Raw genomic sequence first — 24,072 nt, forward strand, 5'->3', positions numbered from 1 at the left:
ATGTAGTGACAATGGTGTATCAAACACTGAGATAGGCCTCAAACTAAACTTACCATGGAGTACTGTTGTTACAGTATTAAAAATAAACATGAAGTTCTTGGTGAAGTGAAAAGTGCTACACCAATTAACAACACAGTTATCTGTAAACGTGTCAATCTTATTGCCGAAATCCAAAAATGTTTCCATTTAATTTCGCAAAAACATTCTAAATTTTTCATTTGTGTAACTGCTGTAAATAAATGCTTTATTTACATCTGTTATATACATATATGGCAGCTTAAAGATGTTATTGAACTAATACTTGCATCTATCTACAATTTAAAAAAAAAAAAAAAAAAAAGGTAGCCTGAATCCTCATCTGTCATATGACCAGGAGATGCCATGTTAGTTTTGTAGTTTTATCTATTTTTTTAACCCTGCAAATTAAAGTGATATTTTTTTTTCCTCACATACCAGTTTTGGTTCATTAGAATTCCAAATGCTGAATTTCTAACTGTTGAATCTCTAACAAATGCTGAAGTTCAAGTTATCCCAGAGTACAGGGATAACTTGTATGTAGACAAATGGACAAAATGAACCTAATAGGTACTTTTGCATTTTCAAAATGCATTTAACTTAAATTGCAAACATAATACACATGCTCATTACCTTACTTTGTTATCATCAAATTCCTCACGTGTATTCTCAAGGGGGATGTACAGCATATGATAATCATCATCATCATCGTCGTCATGCTTGTCAAGGATTTAGGCCTAGAGTAGCCTATTCCAGCCTTAGAAGTTATCATTGAATCTCTTTAGAGGACATCCTGGTTTTCTTTTTCCTGGTAGTTTTGTAATTTAAGACTTGTTTTGGTAATCTTTCTGTTTTCATTCTTTCAACATGTTCTGTCCATTTAGGTTTATATTTTTTTAATTTTTTCTATTACTGATTCCTGGTTTAATTCTTTTTTTTTTTTTTTTCATTTCTTTTATAATTGAATAGAGTATACTTTGCAGTTTTTCTCATAAACTTCATTTCAGCTGTTATTAATCTCTTTTTTTTGTTTTCTTGTCCAGATTTCACTTCCATACAATACGACTGGTAGATATAACATATTGTATACGTTTAGCCTGGTTTGTTTTTGTACTAGGTTAGATTTAAATATAGAGTTAATTACACTTGTTATTTTTAAATATTTTGCAATTTTTAGGTTTATATTTTTTTCATTTTCATATATAATCATACATCCTAGGTAGTTACATTTACCTTCTTGTTATCTATTAGTATTTTAGTTCTTACTGGATCTTGTCCTTTAAAGGCCATCGTTTTTTATTTTTCTGTTGATATTGTCATTCCATAATCTTTAGCTATCTCATTTAAATTTAAAATATCTTTCTGTAAGTTATCTTCAGAATTTTTAATTATTATTTAGCCATCAGCAAAAAAGAGTGTTTAAGTTCACAGTAGGAGAAAGTTTAATAGCTTGATGGAAATTTTTATTCCATTTTATTATTATTTATTATTATTATTATTATTACCCAATATCCCATGGAGTCAGAGACTTATCTAGGAGGTCCTTTTATCAAACACACAGCTCATCATACCATGCTTTAAACACACTCAAATTCTCTGCAGATGCCACTCTCTCAGGCAAGGCATTCCAATCATTCATAACTCTGCATAAAAAAATCCAGCTTCTCACACCTTCCTTATACACAGCTTCCAGGGATGACTTCTGGTTCTTCCCTGATCTCCCACTATTTTCTGTAGAACCTTTCCAGTATTGATCCTATAACAACCCCTTAATAACTTGTAGGTCTCTATCATATCTCCCCTCCTCCTCCTATCCACTAGACTCTGCAAGTTGCATCTTCTCAATCTTTCCTCATACTCAACATTCCAGAGGTCAGAAACTATCTTAGTCAGTCGCCTTTGGATCCTTCCCAACATCTCTTTATCCTTCTGAAAACCAGGTGATGAAATCTGGGCACAATAGTCCATGTGTGACCTAATCAAAGCCTTATACAATGGAAAAAGAATCTCCCTACTTCTACATGTCAGTGTCCTCTGCATCATTCCCAGAAGCCTTTGTGTTGTCTTCACAATTTTGGCTATGTGTCCCCTAAATATCAGATCCTTATCCACTATCACCCCCAGATCTCTTATTTCTTCAACCTCAAACAATGTATCCTCACCAAGCATAAATTCTGCATCCCATCTTTGTTTTCCAAATTTTAAAACCTTACATTTTGCAACATTGAACTCATATCCCCATTTCCGTGCCCAATCACTCAATTTATTCAAGTCTTCCTGCAAGATCACAACATCCTCACTACTCTTCATGGTTTTTCCCAACTTTGCATCATCTGCAAACAACTGAATATCTCCATCCAAATCTTCACCAATATCATTAATATACAAATTAAACAGCAATGGTGCTAAAACAGACCCCTGAGGCTCACCACTAGTAACTTTCCTTTTCCTGGATATCGCTCTCCCATACACAACTTGTTGATACTTATCAGATAGCCAGTCTCCAGTCCAATGCACCAATCTAATATCCAACCCCCATCCACTCCAGTTTGACTATGAACGTATCATGCGGTAATCTATCAAAAGCCTTTGCCAAATCTATTTATCACTAGGTTAGACTATAATAAATTTAGTTTAATCCTTTATCCCAGTATCTTTATCCCCATAATGCAAAACACATCTCCTTGTGGATATGTATACTGTTATGCATTAAGGGATTGGCCACTACCCAGACTAGTTTCGACCTTTATTGAGGTCTCTTCAGTGGGAGCCGGCCCAGAGTTGGAGATACCAGGCAGAAGCAGTAGCAAGGTCATCTTTACCTATAGGAGTTGCCAAAAGGTTTGCCACCTTTTTTTAAAATTACTCTGGATTTAGAGAAAGATGTTGAAAGTTTATTTATCACTAGGTTAGACTATAATAAATTTAGTTTAATCCTTTATCCCAGTGAGATCAAACAAAGTTTGCGCCTGAAAATATCTTCAGGACTGAATATAGTGTTGTACTATCTTACCTGGGTAAGTAGTGCAACGCCAGGGCAACTCAAAGATCATACTTCATAGGATCATTTCTGTAGTGTGATCGCTTCTCGGTCTTTTGGCTTAGATTAAGTGTTTAGTGTCTGTGCATATCAGCTTAACAGGCTACTAGCATTTCGTAGTATCTGTTCTTAAACATTAATATCAGTACAAGTCCCATCGGGGTTCACGATATTGAACCGGAAATTTACAGGACTTCCTAAATCCCCAGACTGGGCAAATATTAAACACTTGGTGGTGGGATTAGTTAGCCCCCCCCCCATCTAATCATGCCCTCCATTCTGCTGTGTGTGCATACCCTCGGAATTGAGGTTGATTCCACAATATTGGCAAGGGCAATGGCGAAAGCTATCATAGACTGCATCGGCGCAGAGAACATTTTTGGGTTTACCCCTTACAGGGGAGGAAGATACCAGGTAGTGACCAAAAAAATGGAGACCAGAGAAAAGCTTCTCCAAGGGTTTGACTGTGGTAAAATAAAAGTATCTCCCTTCATGGTTGGGAGCATCCTGAGAATCCTTAAGATACCACGATTTTCCCTAGAATATGCAGAGAACGATATAATCAATAGCGTATTCTCTGAGTAGGGAGTTGTACGGGAAATCCAGGTTCACAATGACTCCGACAATCCTGAGTGGAAGTCAGGGGAGGTAACTATCTCTCTTGAAATGAGGACCGAAGTTCCTAACTTTGTCCTCATAGGATCTGCCTGTGTAATGGTAAATTACCCAGGCATCAAAAGGCAATGCTTTAGATGTGGCGCCTTCAATCATCTTGGGGCAGACTGCCCTTGCATAAAATGCAAGAACTGCCTAAAAATTGGCCACAACCAAGAAAAATGTGAGGCAGCTTGTTTGAAATGTGGGTCATTGACCACAAAGTGGACACCTGCCCATCCAGAACCCTCGCAGAGAGGATGGGTGGTGCAATCACATCAGCAACAAAACCAAGTAATGAAAAGGTTGCAACACAGGAAGAGTTTCCGCCTCTTGAGGCCACTCCTGATCATGCCGCCATGTCTAAGACAACGAAAAGGTCCCGTAAGGGAGGGAAACCTACCAGAATTGCAGAGACCAGCAATGCGATCCCAACAGAAGAGACTGACAATGCAGAAACCATCATAGTAACTCCCACGGACGAAAGCGGAGCTGCCAATATATACTGGGATAGGAGTTTTGGTAGCTTGCTCCACCTTTGCTACGAGTTGCCCTGGTGTTGCACTACTTACCCAGGTAAGATAGTACAACACTATATTCAGTCCTGAAGATATTTTCAGGCACAAACTTTGTTTGCTCTCACTGGGATAAAGGATTAAACTAAATTTATTATAAGTATATTACTGTGCATCCTTCTCCTCTGTCCATGGAAGCAGTCACCTTATTGTAATAAGTAAATAGATTACTAAAACATGACCTCCTTTTAGCAAATCCATGCTGTCCATCAAAGATAATACCATTGTTTTCAACCCACTTCTGGATCCTAGTTCTCACAAGCTTCTCCAACAACTTAACCACAACGCCTGACACACAGATAGACATATAGTTTGATGCTTGAGTTCGATCACCTCCTTTATGAAGTGGCACAATCTTGCCCTCCTTACAAGCCTTGCACCGAGTGCAAGACTCGTATTTAAAAAATTTCATTTAGATAAATATTAAAAAGAGTTGCTGAAAGGGGACATCCCTGTTGGACTCCTTGGTTTATCTCTCTTGTACATGATAGTTCATAATTTAATCTTATTTGTATTTGATTATTTTCATATATACTTACTATAGCTTTTAGAATATTATTTGTTATTTGTCTCTTTTAATATGTTAAATAAAATGCTTCTTTTAACTTTGTCAAATGCTTTTTCCAAGTCAATAAATGTAATATGTGTTTCTAAATTATATTCTCTTCTTTCCTGTTATTAATTTTAGGCAAAAGGCCAGGTCTATACAAGATCATCCTTTTCTAAATCCATTCTGTATTTCCAAAATAAATTTTTCAGAATATTTCGTTAGTTTGTTATTTAAAATTCTGCTATATATTTTGTAACAGGAGTTTAGAATAAGAGTCATCTCTACGACCTTTTTTTAAAGATAGGGATCACAATTACTTTTTTTCCATTCTATTGGTGGGTTACTTGTTTGAATAGATTTTATTAAAAATAATTGGAATATTTCTTTGAAACTTATTCCTGCATAATTATATAATTCCGAACCTAACCCATCCTCTCCAGGTGATTTCACATCTCTTGTTTCTTTCAGGCTGTTTTAATTCTTCTTTAGTTATTTACTTTTCATTTTCATTAAATTTTTGCCAGTTATCTTTTTTAAAATATTTATCTGTTCACAATTCTGTATAGAAATTTAGAAATTATTCTAATTTAAATTCGGTGTTTACTTTTACGTTTTCTTAGTATCTGTACTTAATATTCGGTCTTATTTTATATAAATCATGTTCTAAATCACAAGCAAATTTGTTCCATGATTCTCCATCTTTTTCTAACTTCTCTTTTAGCTATGGCTCTTACTCTTCTATATCCTATTTCATCTTCTAATCTTTTACTGATTAATCATTTGTGATATGCTTTTTTTTTTTCATTTTGATTATTAATTTGATTATATTGTCCCATATTGTCAGGTTTTTTTTTTTTTTTTGAATTTTTTGGTCATTCCTAAACTTTCATTTGCTGTTGTATCGTTTTTATATGATAGTACTACATGAAAAATTTACATCATTACTAACTTCCTATCTACTATTTTCCTCCAAATCAATCTGTTACCTGTCAAGACTCCACCATTATCAGATTTTATATTTCTGCCTTCTAAGACACTTTTTACTGTATCAATGCACCTATATTTTGGTCTTCCTTTGGGTATTTTTCCTGCCAACCTGGCAGAGAATACTTGTTTTGCTAATCTTTCCGCTAACACATTCCTGGATGCTAATAATGTGAAGTTCTTTCCTAATATTGTCATTTTTAATATGATATTGCCATTGATGTTATCTGTTCACACCCTAATCTTTCTCAAGACTCTCATATCTGTGGTCTCTAGTCTTTGGTCAAGTGTTTTATTTCTAACCTAGTTCTCAGATCCATAAGTTAAAATTGATTTGAACACTATGCAGCTAATTTAGTGTTTTCACTAATTTCTCTCTTATTCCATATAAATGTATTCAGTTGACTTCCTACCACATCAGCTTTGTTGATTCTGTTGCCTATTTCCATATTTAATTTACCATCTTCACTAAAAATCGTGCCTTAGCAGCTGAAATGTTTACTTGTTCTATAGAGTCTTCATTCACAATGCAGTAAATATTTTCAGTGCTTCTGCATTGAAAATATTTTGAAAACATGCATTTGAAAATATGACCTTCATACCAAATCTATTACAACAGTTATTCAATTTAGTCAGGGAATCTTGTAGCAGATTTATTTAGAAGTATAACATCAACTGCAATAAAGTAAAGAGCTAAAATTAACATCTGCAATTTTGACATCAAGTTTAATACCACTTTCAGAGGGGATAATGTACATTCTTGTCTGATGCCAGATTTAACATTAAACCATCTTCTGGTACTTTCTTCAATTCTAACTGCTTACTTAAACTCAAATAAAGACTAAGTATTGCTTGATATAATGTCCCATTGGTACCATACAACTGTAGCATTTTGAATAGCTTTTCTCTTGGCACCTTTTCATATTTCTTTTCCAGATCTACAAAACTTATATACAGATATCCCCATGATTTCTCAACTATTTGTTGTAAAGTGAAAATCTGATCCTGGCAGCCTCTACTTGGCCTGAATCCAGCTTCCTCTTCACCAAGCTTCCCTTCCACAATATTTCTCAACTATTTCTCAAGTGTACTTGAATAAATCTTACCAGAAACATTCAGTAGAAAGATATCTCTGTAATTTTAACATTCAGTTTTATTTCCATTTTTATATATGGGCTCTATGAGTGCTCCACTCCAATCATCTGAAATTCACCTCTGTCCATGCCTTCTGAACTATGCAGTGCAGCCACTGTAAGACTTTCATATCTCCATACTTGAATATTTCTGGTTGAATATCATCTAATCTAACTGCCTTTCCACATTTCAGGCTTTTCGTGGTTTTTTCTACTTCAACTATGGATATGTATTTCTGACTGCATTTCAGGCTTTTCGTGGCATTTTCTACTTCAAGTATCGATATGTATTTCGGACTGCATGCCTGCTGCGTGTTTTTTACCACTGGGCTATCACTGCTTGTTTCATTTGGAAATTTTTTGAAGTAATTACTCCATATATCAAGGAAATCTTTTTCGCCAGTTTTCATGTCACCTTTATCATTTATAATTCCTTTTACAGCACCCTTTCCACCATTTCTGAGCTTTTTATGTTCTTATCAAAATCTTCCCATGACTTTTGTTTAATTTTACACACTGTTATGCTTTCTTGCATTTGTCTCTATATTCTCTAAGAGCCCAAGCTCTTATTTGCCAGGAAATTTTGATATGCTTTCTTCTTTTCCTTCACTGCCTCTTTAACTTCCTGTGTCCATCATTTAGTTCTGATTTTTCTATACTTGCAGACAACCTCACTACATGCCTCTCTTGCTGAATCAAACAATGTTTTCTTCAGGTTTGCCACTGAATCTCTAAGGTTTAGTTGCTATTCTGAAACTCATTTTTTCTTCAATAATGTTTGTGTATTTTAGTCTGCAGTTCACATCTGATAGCTGCTCAACTTTTATTAACTTTAAAACTTTCTTGCTTCAGGGGTGGTTAAGGGTCAAAGCTGTATAACTGAGAGGAGACCTCCACATAGCCTTTAAAGGAATGCAGAGAACCGACCAGGGCTTCTGACCTAATGTCCAATCCTCACCTTCTCGTGGTGCACCCTATTGGGTATCTACCTGGATACTGAACGAACGAGGATGGGCTGGCAATTTGGGATTTAGCCGACCAAATTGTATTCTTATTGCCTTAAACCAATATACAAAATGATGGCACAACATGACAAAATTTCATGCTAGCTGCGGCATTGACCGGTTAAACAAGGTCCCCTTTATTTTCGCCAGAGAACCAGGGCAAACAGCGAAAAGTCAGCTACTGGAGCAAATCTGAAAGCACAGCCCAACTCAACATCACCAGAGTTAAAGATTAGTACTATCAAAGAAATGGAGTTAGCTGAGGAATTAGATAAGTACCAGATCGACATAATAGGGATGACTGAAACAAAAAAGACAAAAACTGGTGAGATCTTTCTGAGCAATAAATACAAAATGTTATATTCAGGCAAGGACAATCAAGGAAAAGAAGGAGTAGCCATAGTATTAACAAAAAAAATACTAGGCTCATCTTCTTGAATGGCAGGCTTTGTCAAGTAGAGTGATTTGGGAAAATATCAGAATGGAGAACTGGACAATGAGACTTATTTATGCCTATGGTCCCACAGAAGGTTCTACTAAGGTAGAAGTGGAGGAATTTTTTGAGGCTCTGGAGAAAGCTACTGACAAAATGAAAAAGGAAAAGTTAGTCCTTGTTGGGGATCTAAAGAGCAGAGTAGGAAGTGATTCTCCGACATACAATAATGTTTTGGGAAAATTTGGAGAAAAGAGCAAAGATAATAATAATGGCAAATACCTGTTGGATTTCTGCTCGGGACATGAACGGATTATTACTAACACTGTGTTCCAACATAAAAATGTTCACAAATTCACATGGAGAGAAGAGACAAGGAATAAGAAAAGTCTCATTGACTATTTTATTGTTAATAGTGATGTTTTCTCCTTGGTGCAGGACACCAGACTGTCCTGCACCAATTTTATCCTGCTCATGGTGGATATGAGCAGGATAAAATTGAATTTCACATTGAAAAGAATAACATGTAAGAAAGTTTAAAAGTGAATAAAAGTTGAGCAGCTCTCAGATGTGAACTGTAGACTAAAATACACAAAGATTATTGAAGAAAAAATGAAAGAGTTTTGAGAACAGGAAGCAAATCTTGGAGATTCAGTGGCAAGCCTTGAAGGAAACCCTGATTGATTCAGCAAGAGAGGCATGTGGTGAGGTAATCTGCAAGGATAGAAAAATCAGAACTCCCTGGTGGACACAGGAAGTTAAAGAGGCAGTGAAGCAAAAGAAGAAAGCATATCAAAAGTTCCTGGCAAAGAAGTCAGCTTGTGCTCTTAGAGAATATAGAGACAAAAGCAAAACACTGTATAAAACTAGCTAAACAAAAGTCAGGGGAGGACTTTGACAAGAACATAGAAAATAAATATCAAGATATTCTGGAGGTTGTTGAAGGTACTTAGAAATTGAGGAAAGAGTGTTGTAAAAGGAGTTAGAGATGATAAAGGTGACATGAAAACGGGAGAAAAAGATATCCTTGAAGTATGGAGTAATTACTTTGAAAAACTGCTAAATGAAACAAGCAGCGATGACAGCACAGTGGTAAAAAACACTAACCAGGCATGCAGTCAGGAATACATATGCATACTTGAAGTAGCCATCAAAGGCTTGAAATGTGGAAAGGCAGCAGGAGTAGATGATATTCAGTCAGAAATGCTGAAGTATGGTGGTATAAAAGTCTTATAGTGGCTGCACTGCATAGTTCAGAAAGCCTTGACAGAAGGAAGAATCCTCGATGATTGGAGTAGAGCTCTAATAGTACCCATATATAAAAAGGGAAATAAAACTGAATGTGAGAATTACAGAGGTATTTCCCTACTGAGTGATCCTGGCAAGATCTATGCAAGTATACTTGAGAAACAGTTGAGAAGAATTGTTGAAGAACAAGCTGGATTCAGGCCAAATAGAAGCTGTCAGGATCAGATTTTCACTTTACGACAAATAGTTGAGAAAGCATGGGAATATAACAAAGATCTGTATTTAAGTTTTGTCGATTTGGAAAAGCCATATGACAAGGTGCCAAGATAGAAGCTATTCAATATGCTACAGTTATATGGTGTCAATGGGGCATTGTATCAAGCAACATTTAGTCTTTATTTGAGTTGTAAGTCAGCAGTTAGAATTGAAGCAAGTACAGGAAGATGGTTTAATGTTAAATCTGGTGTGAGACAAGGATGTACATTTTTCCCTTTGTTATTCATTATCTATATGAATCACATTATGAAGGAAAGTGGTATTAAACATGATATCAGAATTGGAGATGTTAATGTCAACTCTTTGCTTTATGCGGACGATATTATACTTGTAAATAAATCTGCTACAAGTTTGCAAGATTCCCTGACTAAATTGAATAACTGTTGTAATAGATATGGTATGAAGGTCAGCATTAAAGAGACAAAGACAATGAAAATGGCTAGAATTGTTGATATTTTCAACTGTGTTGTGAACGGGGAACCTGTGGAACAAGTAAAACAATTCAGCTACTTAGACACGATTTTTAGTGAAGATGGTAAATTAAATATGGAAATAGACAACAGAATCAACAAAGCTGGTATGGTAGGCAGTCAATTGAATAAATTCATGTGGAATAAGAGAGAAATTAGTCGGAACACTAAATTAGCTGTATACAAGAATTGAAACCAATTTTAACTTATGGATCTGAGAGCTGGGTCAGAAGTAAAACACTTGACCAAAGACTAGAGACCGCAGATATGAAAGTCCTGAGAAAGATTAGAGGCATGAACAGATGACATCAATGGCAATATTATATTAAAAATGAGGATATTAGGAAAGAACTTGACATTGTCAGCATCCAGGAATGTGTTTGCAGAGATAATCTCAGGTGCTATGGTCACTTAAACAGAATGGGCAAGGAAAGATTAGCAAAACAAGTGTTCTCTGCCAGGTTGGCTGGAAAACAACCCAGAGGAAGACCAAGATATAGGTGGATTGATACAGTACAAAGTGCCTTAGACGATATTAATATAAGATCTGATAATGTTGGAATCTTGACAAGTAACAGACTGATTTGGAGGAAAATTGTAGATAGGAAGTTAGTAATGATGTAAATTTTTCATGTAGTACTATCATATCCTGTACACACCCCTTGAGGGTACATGTTATTCTTTTCAACATGAAATTCAATTTTATCCTGCTCAAGACTAAATGGTGATCACTTCCAATTCAAATTCTCTGTACACTGTAGTGTCTTGCACCAGTGAGAAAACATCACTATCAACAATAACATCGTCAATGAGACTTGTCTTATTCCTTGCCTATTCTCTCCATGTGAATTTGTGCACATTTTTATGTTGGCACATTGTGTTAGTAATAACCAGTCCATGTCCTGAGCAGAAATCTAACAGGTATTTGCCATTATTATTAGCTTCTTTGCTCTTTTCTCCAAATTTTTCCAAAATATTTTTGTATGTGTGACAATCATTTCCTACTCTGATATTTAGATCCCCAGTAAGGACCAACTCTGTCTGTCTGTCCGTGTGTGTGTGTGTGTGTTTTGAGGAAAAATGAAGAAGTGAATAGATGGTGATTTCAGCATCATATTTGAAAGTAAGAAGGTATTATTAGTGCTAGATAATGTGTGTACAGAGCATATCTAAGGTAGTATGATAACTTAAACAAAATGGGAAAGGTTATCAAAACAAGTGTTTGATGCCAGGGTGACAGCAAAAGATGTAGAAGAAGATCAAGCTTTAGATGGATTAGAAGTGCATTAGAGACCTCTGTCCAAAAAGAAACCGAACTTTTCGAAAATAGAAGAAACTAGTGGCATCACCTGTTGTATCGAAAGCGGCAACCTTTATTAGTGTTGTATGAACTGTTTATGACATTTGTTTCATTAGAAGCCGAGTGACAGTGTGTTTTGACGAAGGTCAGAAAATGAGTTTCAAACAGAGAGCTGCGATTGACTTTGTGTTTAACTTGGTAAAAGTTTTACCGAAACGCATCAAATGCTTCAAAAAGCATATGGTGATGAATGCTTATCCCATACTCAAGTTTACGAGTGGTTTAAGCAATTTCAAAGTGGTAGTGAGACGCTTGAGGATGATGAAAAGCTGGCCATCCAAAAACTGGACTGAGTGAAGTTAACATCCACAAAGTGTGTGATTTCATGAAAGGAAACCTGAAATTGTCCGTGAAATTGATTGAAGATGAATTGGAGATTCCAAAATCAGCTGTGCACAACATTTTGACCGAGAGTTTGAGCCTTCATAAATTGAATTCGTGATTTGTTCCCCGGTAAGTTCACTGATGATCAAAAGATGTATCGAACTGGACACTGGAAGGTCATTAAAACCGCTTGTAAGGATTCAAACTTCCTTGAAACGATTGTTACTAGTGACGAAAATGGTGTTTTGAGTATGAGCCCAAAAGAAAGCGCCAGAGTGCTGAGTGGAGACCACCAGAAGAGGGGAATCTGAAAAAAAGTCGCTTGGAGAACTCAAAAGTAAAGACAATGCCGATTGGTTTCTACGATTCCAAAGGCATTATCTATAAGAATTCCTTCTGCCCTCCAAACAGTCAATGACGAGTTTTATCTCAAAGTTTTAAAGTGATTGATAGCGAGAATTCGTCTCATAAGGCATGAATATCATGACAACTGACCATTCGTCAAAACACACTCTCACTCTTGGCACTATAACTCAGCTTCTAATGAAACAAATGTTATAAACAGTTGACACAACCCTAATGAAGATTGCCGCTTTCGACAACAAAAAGATACAACAGGTGACGCCACTAGTTTCTTCTATTTTTGAAAAGTTCGGTTTCTTTTTGGACTGAGCGTGTAAAACCAAACAATGTTTGTCCTGATGAATAACAGAATAATTGTGAAAATTTATGGATAGGAAGTTTCTAATAATGTAAACTTAATCATTATTACTGTTAATGTATCCTGTACTGTATGAGTAAACAGTCATCAAATTATCATATATATATGAGGAGGAGGAGGGGGGCGTCTGGAAAGTTCTGATAAACAACTAGAACAAAAATGATATTAAAGCAACTGATATGACCACAAGAAAGAACATACGAGTATATAAGGACATAAGTTACCTTCATTACTCTGCTACTGGTATGTTCTTTCTTGTGGCTATATCATTTTTGTCTGGGTGTTTATCAGAACTTTCCAGACCTCCTCTTCCTCTTCCTCCTCATATATGATAATTTGATGACTGTTTACTCCAAGTTTACTTTAATGAAACAAGAAGGGAAATGATTAAAGATAATCATAAAAAGACCATATTCATTATTATTGAACTTCAGCTGTTATTGATTTAATGTACCATGAACATTTCATCTGTTTGTCATTTTTACCATGTAATTTTGTTTCTTTTAAGTTCTTTTGCCAGTATTGTTGCTAAAAACAATCTGATTTAAAACAAAATTGAATTGATTGATTTTAGTCAAGATCCTGAACACCAAATTTTAATGGAATCAGTCAAGCCAGAATGGTGGAATAATATGCTGGTGGATGGATAAAATTGAACCTAATGGATGTTTACATATTTTGTGAAACACACACACATCTAAAAACATTCAGCTCATAGTTACACAGTAGATATGAAAGATTTTCTTCAATAGCATGTAGAATTGGTTCATAATTCATAGTTCACTGGATAATACAATCACCTCTCACCATAGCAAACTTGTAGGTACCATACACATGGTTATTATGGATAATTTGCTATAGTGAATTTCTTTTAGCATAGCTTTCTGTCCAAGCAGTTTTGGTTAGGACTGTCCAGTGTTATGAGTTTGCTGTATTGCAATTGCATTTGCTATAATGAGAGGTGACTGCATTAATTTTCTTTAGATTAATACATCATCTCATTACTTGTATTTTTTTTTTTTTTATTTGAATTCTCTTTTTTTTTTTTTAAGAAAATATAGGTTGGAATTTTTCACCAAGCACCTTGATTATTACTCTGAATTTGATTGTATTCTTGTGGTGGGAAGTGTTGTACAGCTACATCCAGACAAAATAGCAAGGATGCCAATGAACAAAGATCATTTTTTTGTGAATCACATGAAATCACTAAGCATTTCTGAAAATGGAGAAGGTAGTCCATTATATTTCTCCATGCTTCCAGTAAGTTTGAACTTGAAAACTTTAAACTTGTTTATTAAATATTTACTAGTTTATAGGTATCATTATGTTATTTTATGATCGATATGTAAGAGGTTGGTCAACCTGTAGTATGTTAGTATCACGGATGGATAGGAAGGAACTTGCTTGCATTTGGTTTGAAGAGCTGTGGATTCTATTCTTGGGAAGCATAAGATAGAAGATGACTTCTAGAGAGCAGCAGTAGAAAGGATGAACAAAGAAAAATTTGTTTTGTGGGTTTGGAGTTCAACTATGAAGGATTATTGAATAATTGCTGTGTGTGCTTCATTGGATTTAACTGCTAACAGAGGAATTATTTATGGTGGTTCAGATGAATAGTGGCCATAGAAATATTTGTAGAAGATGCAAGAGCAGTAAAAACTGAACACCTGTGTGTAAAGGCATGGAGTGAATTGGTGAGAGTTGGGTCGTTAATCAATCTAACTTCTCTGTTCTTTATCATGTCAAATATTTTTAGTGATCTCTTAGTGGTATCACCCCAAATGTGAGAATGTATTCAGTGGTCAGATTTATATACGGTTATAGTTAAATTTTATATTTGATGCTTTGAGTGAAAGAGAATCCTAATTTTCTGGATGCGGAGGGGGGGCAGTAATTATGTATTTATGCCAAGAAAGATTTAATGTTGAAGTAATAAGAAGAAGAGAGTTATCATGCTATTTAGAGATTTTAGTGTTGTCAAGACTAGAAGAAAATCGTTCCTTAGTGTGTGTGTGGGGGGGGGGGGATAAGGCAGAATTGTATTTGGAATTATTTACTATCAATCATTTTTATTTGAAAATCCCCATTGAAGAATAGTTTGTAGGTCTAAATTTAGGGTAGTGGAGACTAATGTTCTGGAAGCAGATTTGTTCCATCATGCATTGTGTGTGTCCAGTTGCAGAAGTCAAGTCAGACCAAATGATCTGAACTTAATAGACATTTGTACTACACCCACTTAAAAGTCTTGAAGATATCAGGAGAAACCTCTTTGAGATTCACAAACTTTTCATGGTATTTATCCAAAGATGAGTGACATAGGTAAATCTCCTATTGATTGACTGTGGTGGAATCCATGATATGATTTGTTTATTAGTTGAGTGCCTTTAAGGTAGAATAAGAGGTGTGTTAGTGGGTCTCTCCATTACTGTAGAGAGAGAGAGAGAGAGAGAGAGAGAGAGAGAGAGAGAGAGAGAGATGATGTGAGAGAAATTGGGTTGTAGTTTGAGAATAAGGATTTGTCACCTTTCCTAGGAATGAGTTTATTGACAGACTGTAGAATAAATACTAGTGAAATAAGAGAGAGAGAGCATAAAAACAAGTGATACACAATGGAAGTCAACTCTTGAGCTTATTTTCAACTCTTAAAAAATGCCATCGAGACAAGAAGACTTTTTTGGTATCCAGTTTGGACAAGATTCTTCCAATATTTTCTGACAAAAGATCAAAGTAAAATATTCAATGTTTGGAATGGTTGGAGAACACTTGCCAAGTTCAGTTGCATTTGAATTTGAGGATAAGTAAGAAACCAGGAGGTTGACGTTCTTTGTGAGTGATGATGCAATATAGAACCACCCAAGTGTAGGTGGAGCAATATTGGACAGAAGTTTTTATAGCCAATAGCATTGGCAAGAGATGGCCAGAAGATGTCTGTCATTTGGACAGGATGCATGTTTCCTATTTTTAGCTTTTCAAAATTAGTTTTGGATGTGTTGATAGTTTTCTTGCATCTGTAATATTTTGAGGAGGTTTCTATCTTTTATTTAATATTTACTTATTAATCTAATGTTACTGTTACTGTGCCTTTGTAATATTTCTATACTGTTTTCTACTCCTCTGTAAAATATCTATGTTTCCTCTTATCTGTTTATCTATTTCTTTTGACTCGTCTCTATATTCTCATTTGTTAACTTTATTATACTTTATCCTTATCCATTACCTTTCTATATAGTCAGTTAATCTTAATTCCTTTTCTCTACTTTCAGTATATTAAACTTATACTTGAGATTTCTAGAAATTTATTTGATTATTCCAGACTGTACCACTAAAAATCTCTAATTGGCATAAGAAATTTATTCTACCTCTAGTAAAGCACCTCTATACAGTTAATTACAGTCGTGGCTAACTCCTGACATAAAGTTCGTACCAATTTTATTATTATTATTATTCTGGGCAACTCCAAGGAGTCCACAGACTCATCGAGGGAGGCCCTAACATCATGTCAAGAACAACTATTCAATATTCACACAGTATCTGTCATACCTCGCCTTGAACTCATTCACGGTCGTAGCACCCACAACAGACTCTGGCAGCTTATTCCACTCATTCACCACTCTCCAAGTAAAAAACCTAGCTCTAACACCCCTGCTAACCACATTCTTGCCCAGCTTCCAATGTATAGCCCCTAGTCCTCCCACCACCAGTCCTATTCTCAAAAATATCATCTGGATTAATCTTATAGAAATCCTTCAGTAATTTGAATGTCTCAATCATTTCACCCCTTTTCCGTCTATCGACCAATTTTTGCAACCCACAAATCTTCACCCTGTTCTCATAAGGTTCATTCCACAGACCTGCTATCATCTTGGTCACTCGTCTCTGGATCCTCTCCACCCCCATCAAGAAGAAACCCTGGCGCCCATATCTGGGCACAGTAGTCTAGATGGGGTCTTATCAAGGCTCGATACAGAGGAACAATAACTTGTTTGCCTCTGCTTGTTAAAGTATTTTTCAGAAGCCAAGTGATTTGACGAGCTGATTTAGCCACTTTTGCAATGTGCCCCCTAAACTTCAATTCCCTATCCACCAACACTCCCAAATCCCTGGCCTCGTCAATCTCCTGGAGGTTTCTTTCTTTCCCGCTTACAGGATCGGATTTATTTGGGAACAGTGCGGTTGCTAAAAAGATCAGACGTCACTTCTTATAAATAAAACAAACATATTTATTCACACTAAGACATTAATACAATGTATACATTTAAATGATGTTACTATCATTTCCTCTCAAAGCTAAGCATCAAAATTAAAACATCACATAGGACAACTCTTAGGCATGTTATAAGCATCTAAGACGTAACTCACCAAACAATTAATTCTATATATCAAATAACTATTAGCCCATTTACAATCTAGGAATTATCATGCTTTGACTAATAAAATCTCCAATTCTAACTTTCACGATAAAAAATGTAACACTCACTTAGCAACTAACTTCTCACACCGTTACAGTTCTAAATTCTATAATTTTCTTATCAATTCAGCACAATACAACGTAAGCTTAAACTTTTAATAATATCTTTTCAATTATTCTAAAAGCAGATTTACTTCATATGAATTAGTTTTCAATCTATTACATCTTTCAATCCTATGAATTCAGTCTATCCAAAACAGTCCTTCACATCATAAATTAAGAGAAAGTTTTTGACAAAAAAATTCAACTCACATTAATTCTTTCATAGGCACAATTGCACTTTAATCGTATCTTCTCTTCGGGCTTATTCTGGATCCCCCTCTATTGTTACGGCTTGCTCTATCGCTTCAAATGCATCATGGACACCATGTTCTCCTCTGGAATTACTCACAGGGCTGGAACACGTTCTTTCGGTGTAGTAGGCACTCAGAAGTAGGGTCATCTTGGTCCTGGGCCATTGCTCACTCTACGAGGTTTCACCTCCGATTATCCTCCATGACTTCATCTGGGATCGTACGTAGTTCATGGATCAACTTCCCTCTTTTCTCCTGGCGTCACATCTCTCCAAGTCGATCCACCTTAGTCGATTTTTCCCAGTCGATCCTTGTCAGTCCATTGCTGACTTTTTATTTTGCCTCTCACAGGACCCTGCGCGAAGTTTTTAGACCCCAGGATATTTCACACAAACCTTGAACTAAGGTCTGAGATCCCCGTACCCATCGCGTGCTAACTCCTTTCCTTCTAGAAAGTTCTGACTTCTATGTCCCTGAAGTGTAGTTTAATCCCTTTTTCAGCATAGCATAACAGCTTCTGATGTATACCGCCCCTTCTGCTATCGACCTTGACGGCAGTGTCGGATTGTTTTGGTTGCAGTGGGTTTCCATTCTACCCTATACCAAGTGATACATCAAATATATTTCTGAACTCTAAGGTAATTGCCCCTAAACTTCTATTTTTAGATACTTGTTTACTTTATTTTAGCATGTTTAATTCCTTGGGGTCTCTACAGATGGGCATTTTGTATTACTTATGTAGATAATTCTAACTTACTTTTGATCTCTAAGGGATTTTCTTTTGAATTGCACACTCATATATCTTCTATCTACAGTATCATGTAAATTTTTCTGGGCTAATTTTATATGGGCTGATATTATTGTTTACATCTCTTATATATACAATTTTACAATTCTTTGAATTTCAGATGTGACTCCTGTAAAATCGATGCAATTAAACAATGTAAGAATTATGATGTTGCATCGAATTTACATATCAACCTGGGCTCTGGTGTAAGTAATAAATGAAAAGGGAGTTTTGGATGCAAGCCAGCTGCAGCCAAGTGAAGAATATGCTTGATTCTTCACTTGGAGAATAAATATTTCCATGCCATTAAGAATTACTTTGGTGACATATGTTTGAGTCAGAAAGCCGGAAATAATACTTCAACCAAAAGAATTAGGCATGGAAGTTAAATGAAGATCATCCCATTTGCATCCTTAAGCTAAATAGCATGTTGATGAGAGTGTTTGGGTATGTGTTCCCCACTGGGAAAAAGATCAGTGTTAGATTGTGGCTGAATTATTTAGAGGACAAACAATACTTGCAGCGACTTAGAAGTATCACTAGTAGAGAAGAGATCTAAGATATTTGGAGAGTGGTTAGGGTTATCTGCTATTCAGGTTAGGCATGTGAACAGTTTGTGTAAGTTGCTTTACCTACATGATCTGTACAGTGAGAAAAGGTAAGTCGTGTTGAGTTATAATCATTAAAAGCTTCAAGGAAGTTGACTTCACTGTTGGGAAAGTTGGACTGGAGAAAATAAACATCAAAACAGAAGAAAAAAATCAAAAAGTTCAATTTGACTGGTAGCATTAGGGGAGTGATAGAGACATCAAATGAATTTGTTAGAATGAGGAATAGGCAGGAATATTATTTTGTGATTTTGATAGTATGGTCTGTAACTAGGAGTCTTACACTTCATATATCAAAATCACAAAATGACATTCCTGTCTTACATGTTCTATTACTGTCAGTCAGCAACAACCTATTTCAAGCTGTAGTTATGCCTTAAGCAAGCTTTTGATAGAATATCCCCCCCAACCCTTCTTGGTTACAAAGTATATTATATATTACCTTGTATTACAAAGTATATTCAAGCAAACAAAGTTTCCACCTACACTTTTATTATTATTATTTATTCAGGCCTCCATGGAGTCAAAAGACTCATCGTGGGAGGTGCCCCCCCCCTAGGAAACACAAAGTCTATCATACCACTCCTTAAACTCATTGACCGTTCTCGCTCTCACCACTCTATCAGGCAATGCATTCCAATGTTCAACCACCCTCCATACAAAGAAACCACTCCTCACCTTCTTGCTCACAGTTTCCTTTTGTAACTTCCAGGGATGCCCCTTGTCATCACTCCTTCCTGCTGTTCAACCAAGCAAAAGAACTCCCCAGTGTCAACTCTGTAACCACTTCTCAACAGTTTAAAAGTCTCAATCATATTACCTCTCCTTCTTCTATTCACCAAACTCTGCAGTCCACATTCCCTCAGCCAATCCTCATACACTTCCTTTCGTACTTTTTATTACTATAAATTATGGGAAAGGTAGCTACCCAAACTGGTTTTGACCTTCACTGAGGTTTCATCAGCAGGAGTAAGATCAAGGAAGATATAAGATAATCACTGCATAAGTCATACATTTTCCCTATACAAGTAGTAAAATAGTGTATCACCATACTACTAAAATACTCTAGATTAGAGATAGCTGTAAAAAGTTAACGCTTTATATTAACAACAAAAACATGGGTTCAATGCCCATAGGCATCTGATGCCATCTTGATATGATTCTTCTATTGCATTCTATTTTATACAAGATGACTCAGTATGTGTAACGAGTTTCCACACCATTTTGATCTTCTTTTGTTCTTTCCTTCAATCATCCCAAAGAGCAGCATTTTTAATTTCCTCTCATCGTTCGTTTTACATATATGGCCAAATAGACATTGTTTCCTTTTGATTACTTTCTGGATAAGGGTTTTTTTGGTTGTATTCGTCTATATATTTCCTCATTGATCTTTCTATAGCACCTCCTCTCGAATGCTAATATCCTCCTTTCAGATTCTCTCAGGATTACCCAGGCCTCACATCCATAGAGCATGCTGCTGAAGATACAGGTTTCTACAATACGCAGTTTAGCGTGTATCTTTATAGCTCAGTTCTTCCATATTTTGTCCATGGCTTTTAAGAGAGCTGTTGCTCTGGCTATTCTAATTTTTATCTCTTTTTTGGGTCCAAGTCATATGTTATGTGGCATCCAAGGTATGTGAAGTGTTCCACATTTTCCAGTTGAAATCCTTCTATGCTAACTTTGTTCAGTAACTTCTGTTGTCTGAATATTATTGTTTTAGTTTTTTCAAAATTAACATTTAGCCCATATCTTTTTCCTTCTGCATGTAGTGTTTGCAGTGTCAATTCCAGCCTTGCTGCATCTTCTTGAATCAGGATGATGTTATCTGCAAAGCACAGGTAGTTTATTTTCATGCCATTTATTGAAATGCCTCCACCTTCTTCTTAAATCTTATCTAGTGTTCTAGATAAGATGTGTGATGAAGATGATTGGTGATATTAGGTCCCCTTGTCTTAGTTTGTCTTGACTAGTGGCAAACCATCTCCAGTCATAACTGCTATCCTGACTGTGTCTTGTGCTTGGCTGTTTATATCTTTCAACAGGAAGATCGGTTTATTGTCCACACCATAGGATTCCAAGACTGCCCAGCCCATGTTATATTTTGGTCAATATTATCAAAAGCTTTTTGGAAGTCCATGAAACACTAGTATATCTTTTTGTTCTTTCTTCGATCTTTTTCTGCTGTTAGTCTTAGTACGAGTATTTGTTGCACTGTATTTTGATCTTTTCGAAATCTGTCTTGCTCATCAGGAGGATGTGCCTCCATATGGACCTTCAGGTGTTCTGTAAGTGTTTTCATCAGCACTCTGCCAAGATAATTAGTGCAATAGTTCTGTAATTGGTGCATTCTAAAGCACTGCCTTTCTTATGAAGAACAACCAAGACCGATATTTTCTGCTCTTCAGGGACATATCCTGACCTCCGTATTTCATTACGTTGCTTATGCATTTCTTTTACAACCAATTCTCCCCATATTTTAGCACCTCGCCTATTATGTTATCATTTCCAGGACTCTTGTTGTTCTAGATGTTTTATAGCATTGCTCACCTCCTCTTTCAAGATGTCATTTTCAAAGATCTCTGTTGGTGGAGAGATTGCTTTTAGTTCTTTGATTACTTCTGTCACAGTATTATTTAGTTGATTTTTATATAGTTCGCTGCAATATCTTTTCCATCTCTGTATGATTTCGATCTTGTCCATCAATACTTTATCACTTCTATAGCATATAGTTTTGACTGCTACTGATCTTGTTTGCCACTTCCTATTGACATTTCTTATAAGTTTATAGACTGCTCTAGTTTTGTGTTTTCCATAGTACTGTTCAATGTCTTTGCATTGGTCCTCCAGCCATTTGGCTTTATCAGATTTTGCTGCTTTCCATATTTCGTTGCATTTTTTAAGGTATTACTCATCTGCTGCCTCTGAAATATCACTTAAGTTTCAGTTCTCTTTTCTCTTGTACCAATTTCAGGATTTCCTGAGTTATCCATTTCTTGTTGATCTTCTCTCTTTCAGGAATTACTTTCTCTACCGCTTTTTTTAATACTGCAGTTAGTCGTTCTGCTCTTGTATTTATATTTTGTTTTTCACTTGTGGTCTTAAGCTTAGTTCCCATTATGTCCTGATATGCTGTTCTTCTTAAATGAAGACAGGTAAAGAACAGCATATCCTGATATACTGTTCTTAACCTGTCTTAACTAAATGAGGACAGGTAAAGAACAGCATGTCTCGATATGCTATTCTTTACCTGTCTTCATTTAGTTTTGAGATGTCTCTAGCTTTTTGGAACTTTCCTTTGTACTTCTGTTTGTTTCTGATTGCTTGATTGGGAACGCAGACCTTGTTTGACTGAGCGATGTCCAAGCTGGCACGAGTCTTTTCTCTTATTCTTTGGCATCCAATTTCAATCGTATTTTGTCTTTACTGTCAGCACATCAACACTTATCTGACAAACCCTCAGTCTTCCTTGAAACATTTGGGAGAAATGTAAGAAGGTGCATATTGATTATTTTTAGGCTTAGGGTGGCCTTAATCTCACCTTGATATAGTACCATCATTGGACTTCTGTGGTATTTTATAGAGTTATTGGAGTTGTCCACTAACCCACCACATCCTGTTAGTATTGCTACTTCTCCAGGATAGCTTATTAGCTATTTGCAGCTAGCCACTTTCTCTGGTGGCCATTCCCCAGTCTGCAACATGGGGCCCATCTGGTGGCATGCAGCTTTGCCACTGCAGGAAAGACTTGAGACTGGAGTGTATTATCATCATCATCAAATTCCTGATATATATCCTCAAGGGGTGTACAGGATATGATAGTACTACATAAAAAATTTAAACCTTAACTAACTTCTTATCTATGCATTTTCCTTCAAATCAGTCTGTTAACTGTCAAGACACCAATATTTTCAGATCTTATATTTCTGTCTTCTAAGGCACTTTTTACTGTATCTATCCACCTATTTCTTGGTCTTCCTCTGGGTCTCTTTCCTGCCAACCTGGTAGAGAACACTTGTTTTGCTAATCTTTCCTTTTCTGCTAAAGTGACCACCATACCACCTGAGATTAGTTCTGCTAATGCATTCCTGGATGCTGACAATATGAAATTCTTTCCTAATATCCTCATTTTTAATATGATATTGCCATTGATGCCATCTGTTCATGCCCCTAAAAAATGGCATTACTTTTGGAATGACCTGATATATCATCTTTTTTATCAACATTTTTACTTCCATGTGCACATGGAAATAAAAATGAAATACTAATTAATAACAGGACATTGTTCTTTTCATTTGAAAAAAAAAAAAAAAAAAAAAACTAAGTTTGATTCTCAGTGATGAGAGGACTCTTCACAATGGTTTTTTCAGTTTCATCCTGTAATCAGGCAAATCAGTCAGATGCATTGTGTGTGTGGGTGTGGGTGGGTGGGTGGAAAGAGGAGAGGATTATGTGATGGATATGATGGGTTATGTGTAGTGGAGTGTTCTCTAACAATGAATCCTTAGAGGTATTACCTATTAATAATTTCCTACAGTACTATTTTTGTCTACAAGGTTGTTAGCAGTATCTGAACAGTTGTACTATGCATGCATTTCTTGTCTGTTTTGTGTAGGTACTATCACAGTGTGGCCCATTGAACTGATAACTGCGAGTTTTTAATTTATAACCACAGTAGGTTATAAATGACCTAGTTAAGAATTGATTTAATTAGTAAGCCATGAAATGTTTCTGTAACGAAACTGAAAAGAGGATCAAATTCCTCAAGTTACAACTGAAATTAATTTTTTAAATGCATTTTACAATGATACTTAGTTTTGCTTTATCTATTCATCTGGAGTTTCAAAGTGAAAAAGAGGTTAAGATTTACTGAATGGCCATTTTATTAGGTCTAGTAATTTTTTTCATTAGACCTCATTTTTTTTTTATTAGCTTCTAATAGTTAGTATCATTAGCTCTCAAAATAGCCTTTTCAGGATATGGCTAAGATATATAAAAACATAGACTCCATAAGTGTGCCATGAAAAGATTTGGAGAAACCTGCTGTTGCTCTTGGCATGTCCATTGCTTTTAAGTAAATTGCCTTCCTTTATTCTACTTGCTGCCTTCTGTAATTGGATAGTCAGCTT

General features: G+C 35.8%; 1 protein-coding gene across 1 annotated transcript in view; it reads left to right on the forward strand.

Moving 5' to 3' along the window:
- LOC150100014 (F-box/LRR-repeat protein 4-like) overlaps positions 1 to 24,072 on the forward strand; it is a 213,813-nt gene that overhangs the window by 31,879 nt on the left and 157,862 nt on the right. The window contains exon 5 of the mRNA XM_090403195.1: positions 13,840 to 14,047. Coding sequence (XP_090259321.1) covers positions 13,840 to 14,047 — 208 coding nt within the window. The remainder of the gene's footprint in view (positions 1 to 13,839; positions 14,048 to 24,072) is intronic.

Source organism: Typopeltis vanoorti, chromosome 13 (assembly GCF_054136105.1).
Source record: "Typopeltis vanoorti isolate ZY-2024b chromosome 13, IOZ_Tvanoo_1.0, whole genome shotgun sequence".
Lineage (NCBI taxonomy): Eukaryota > Metazoa > Arthropoda > Arachnida > Uropygi > Thelyphonidae > Typopeltis > Typopeltis vanoorti.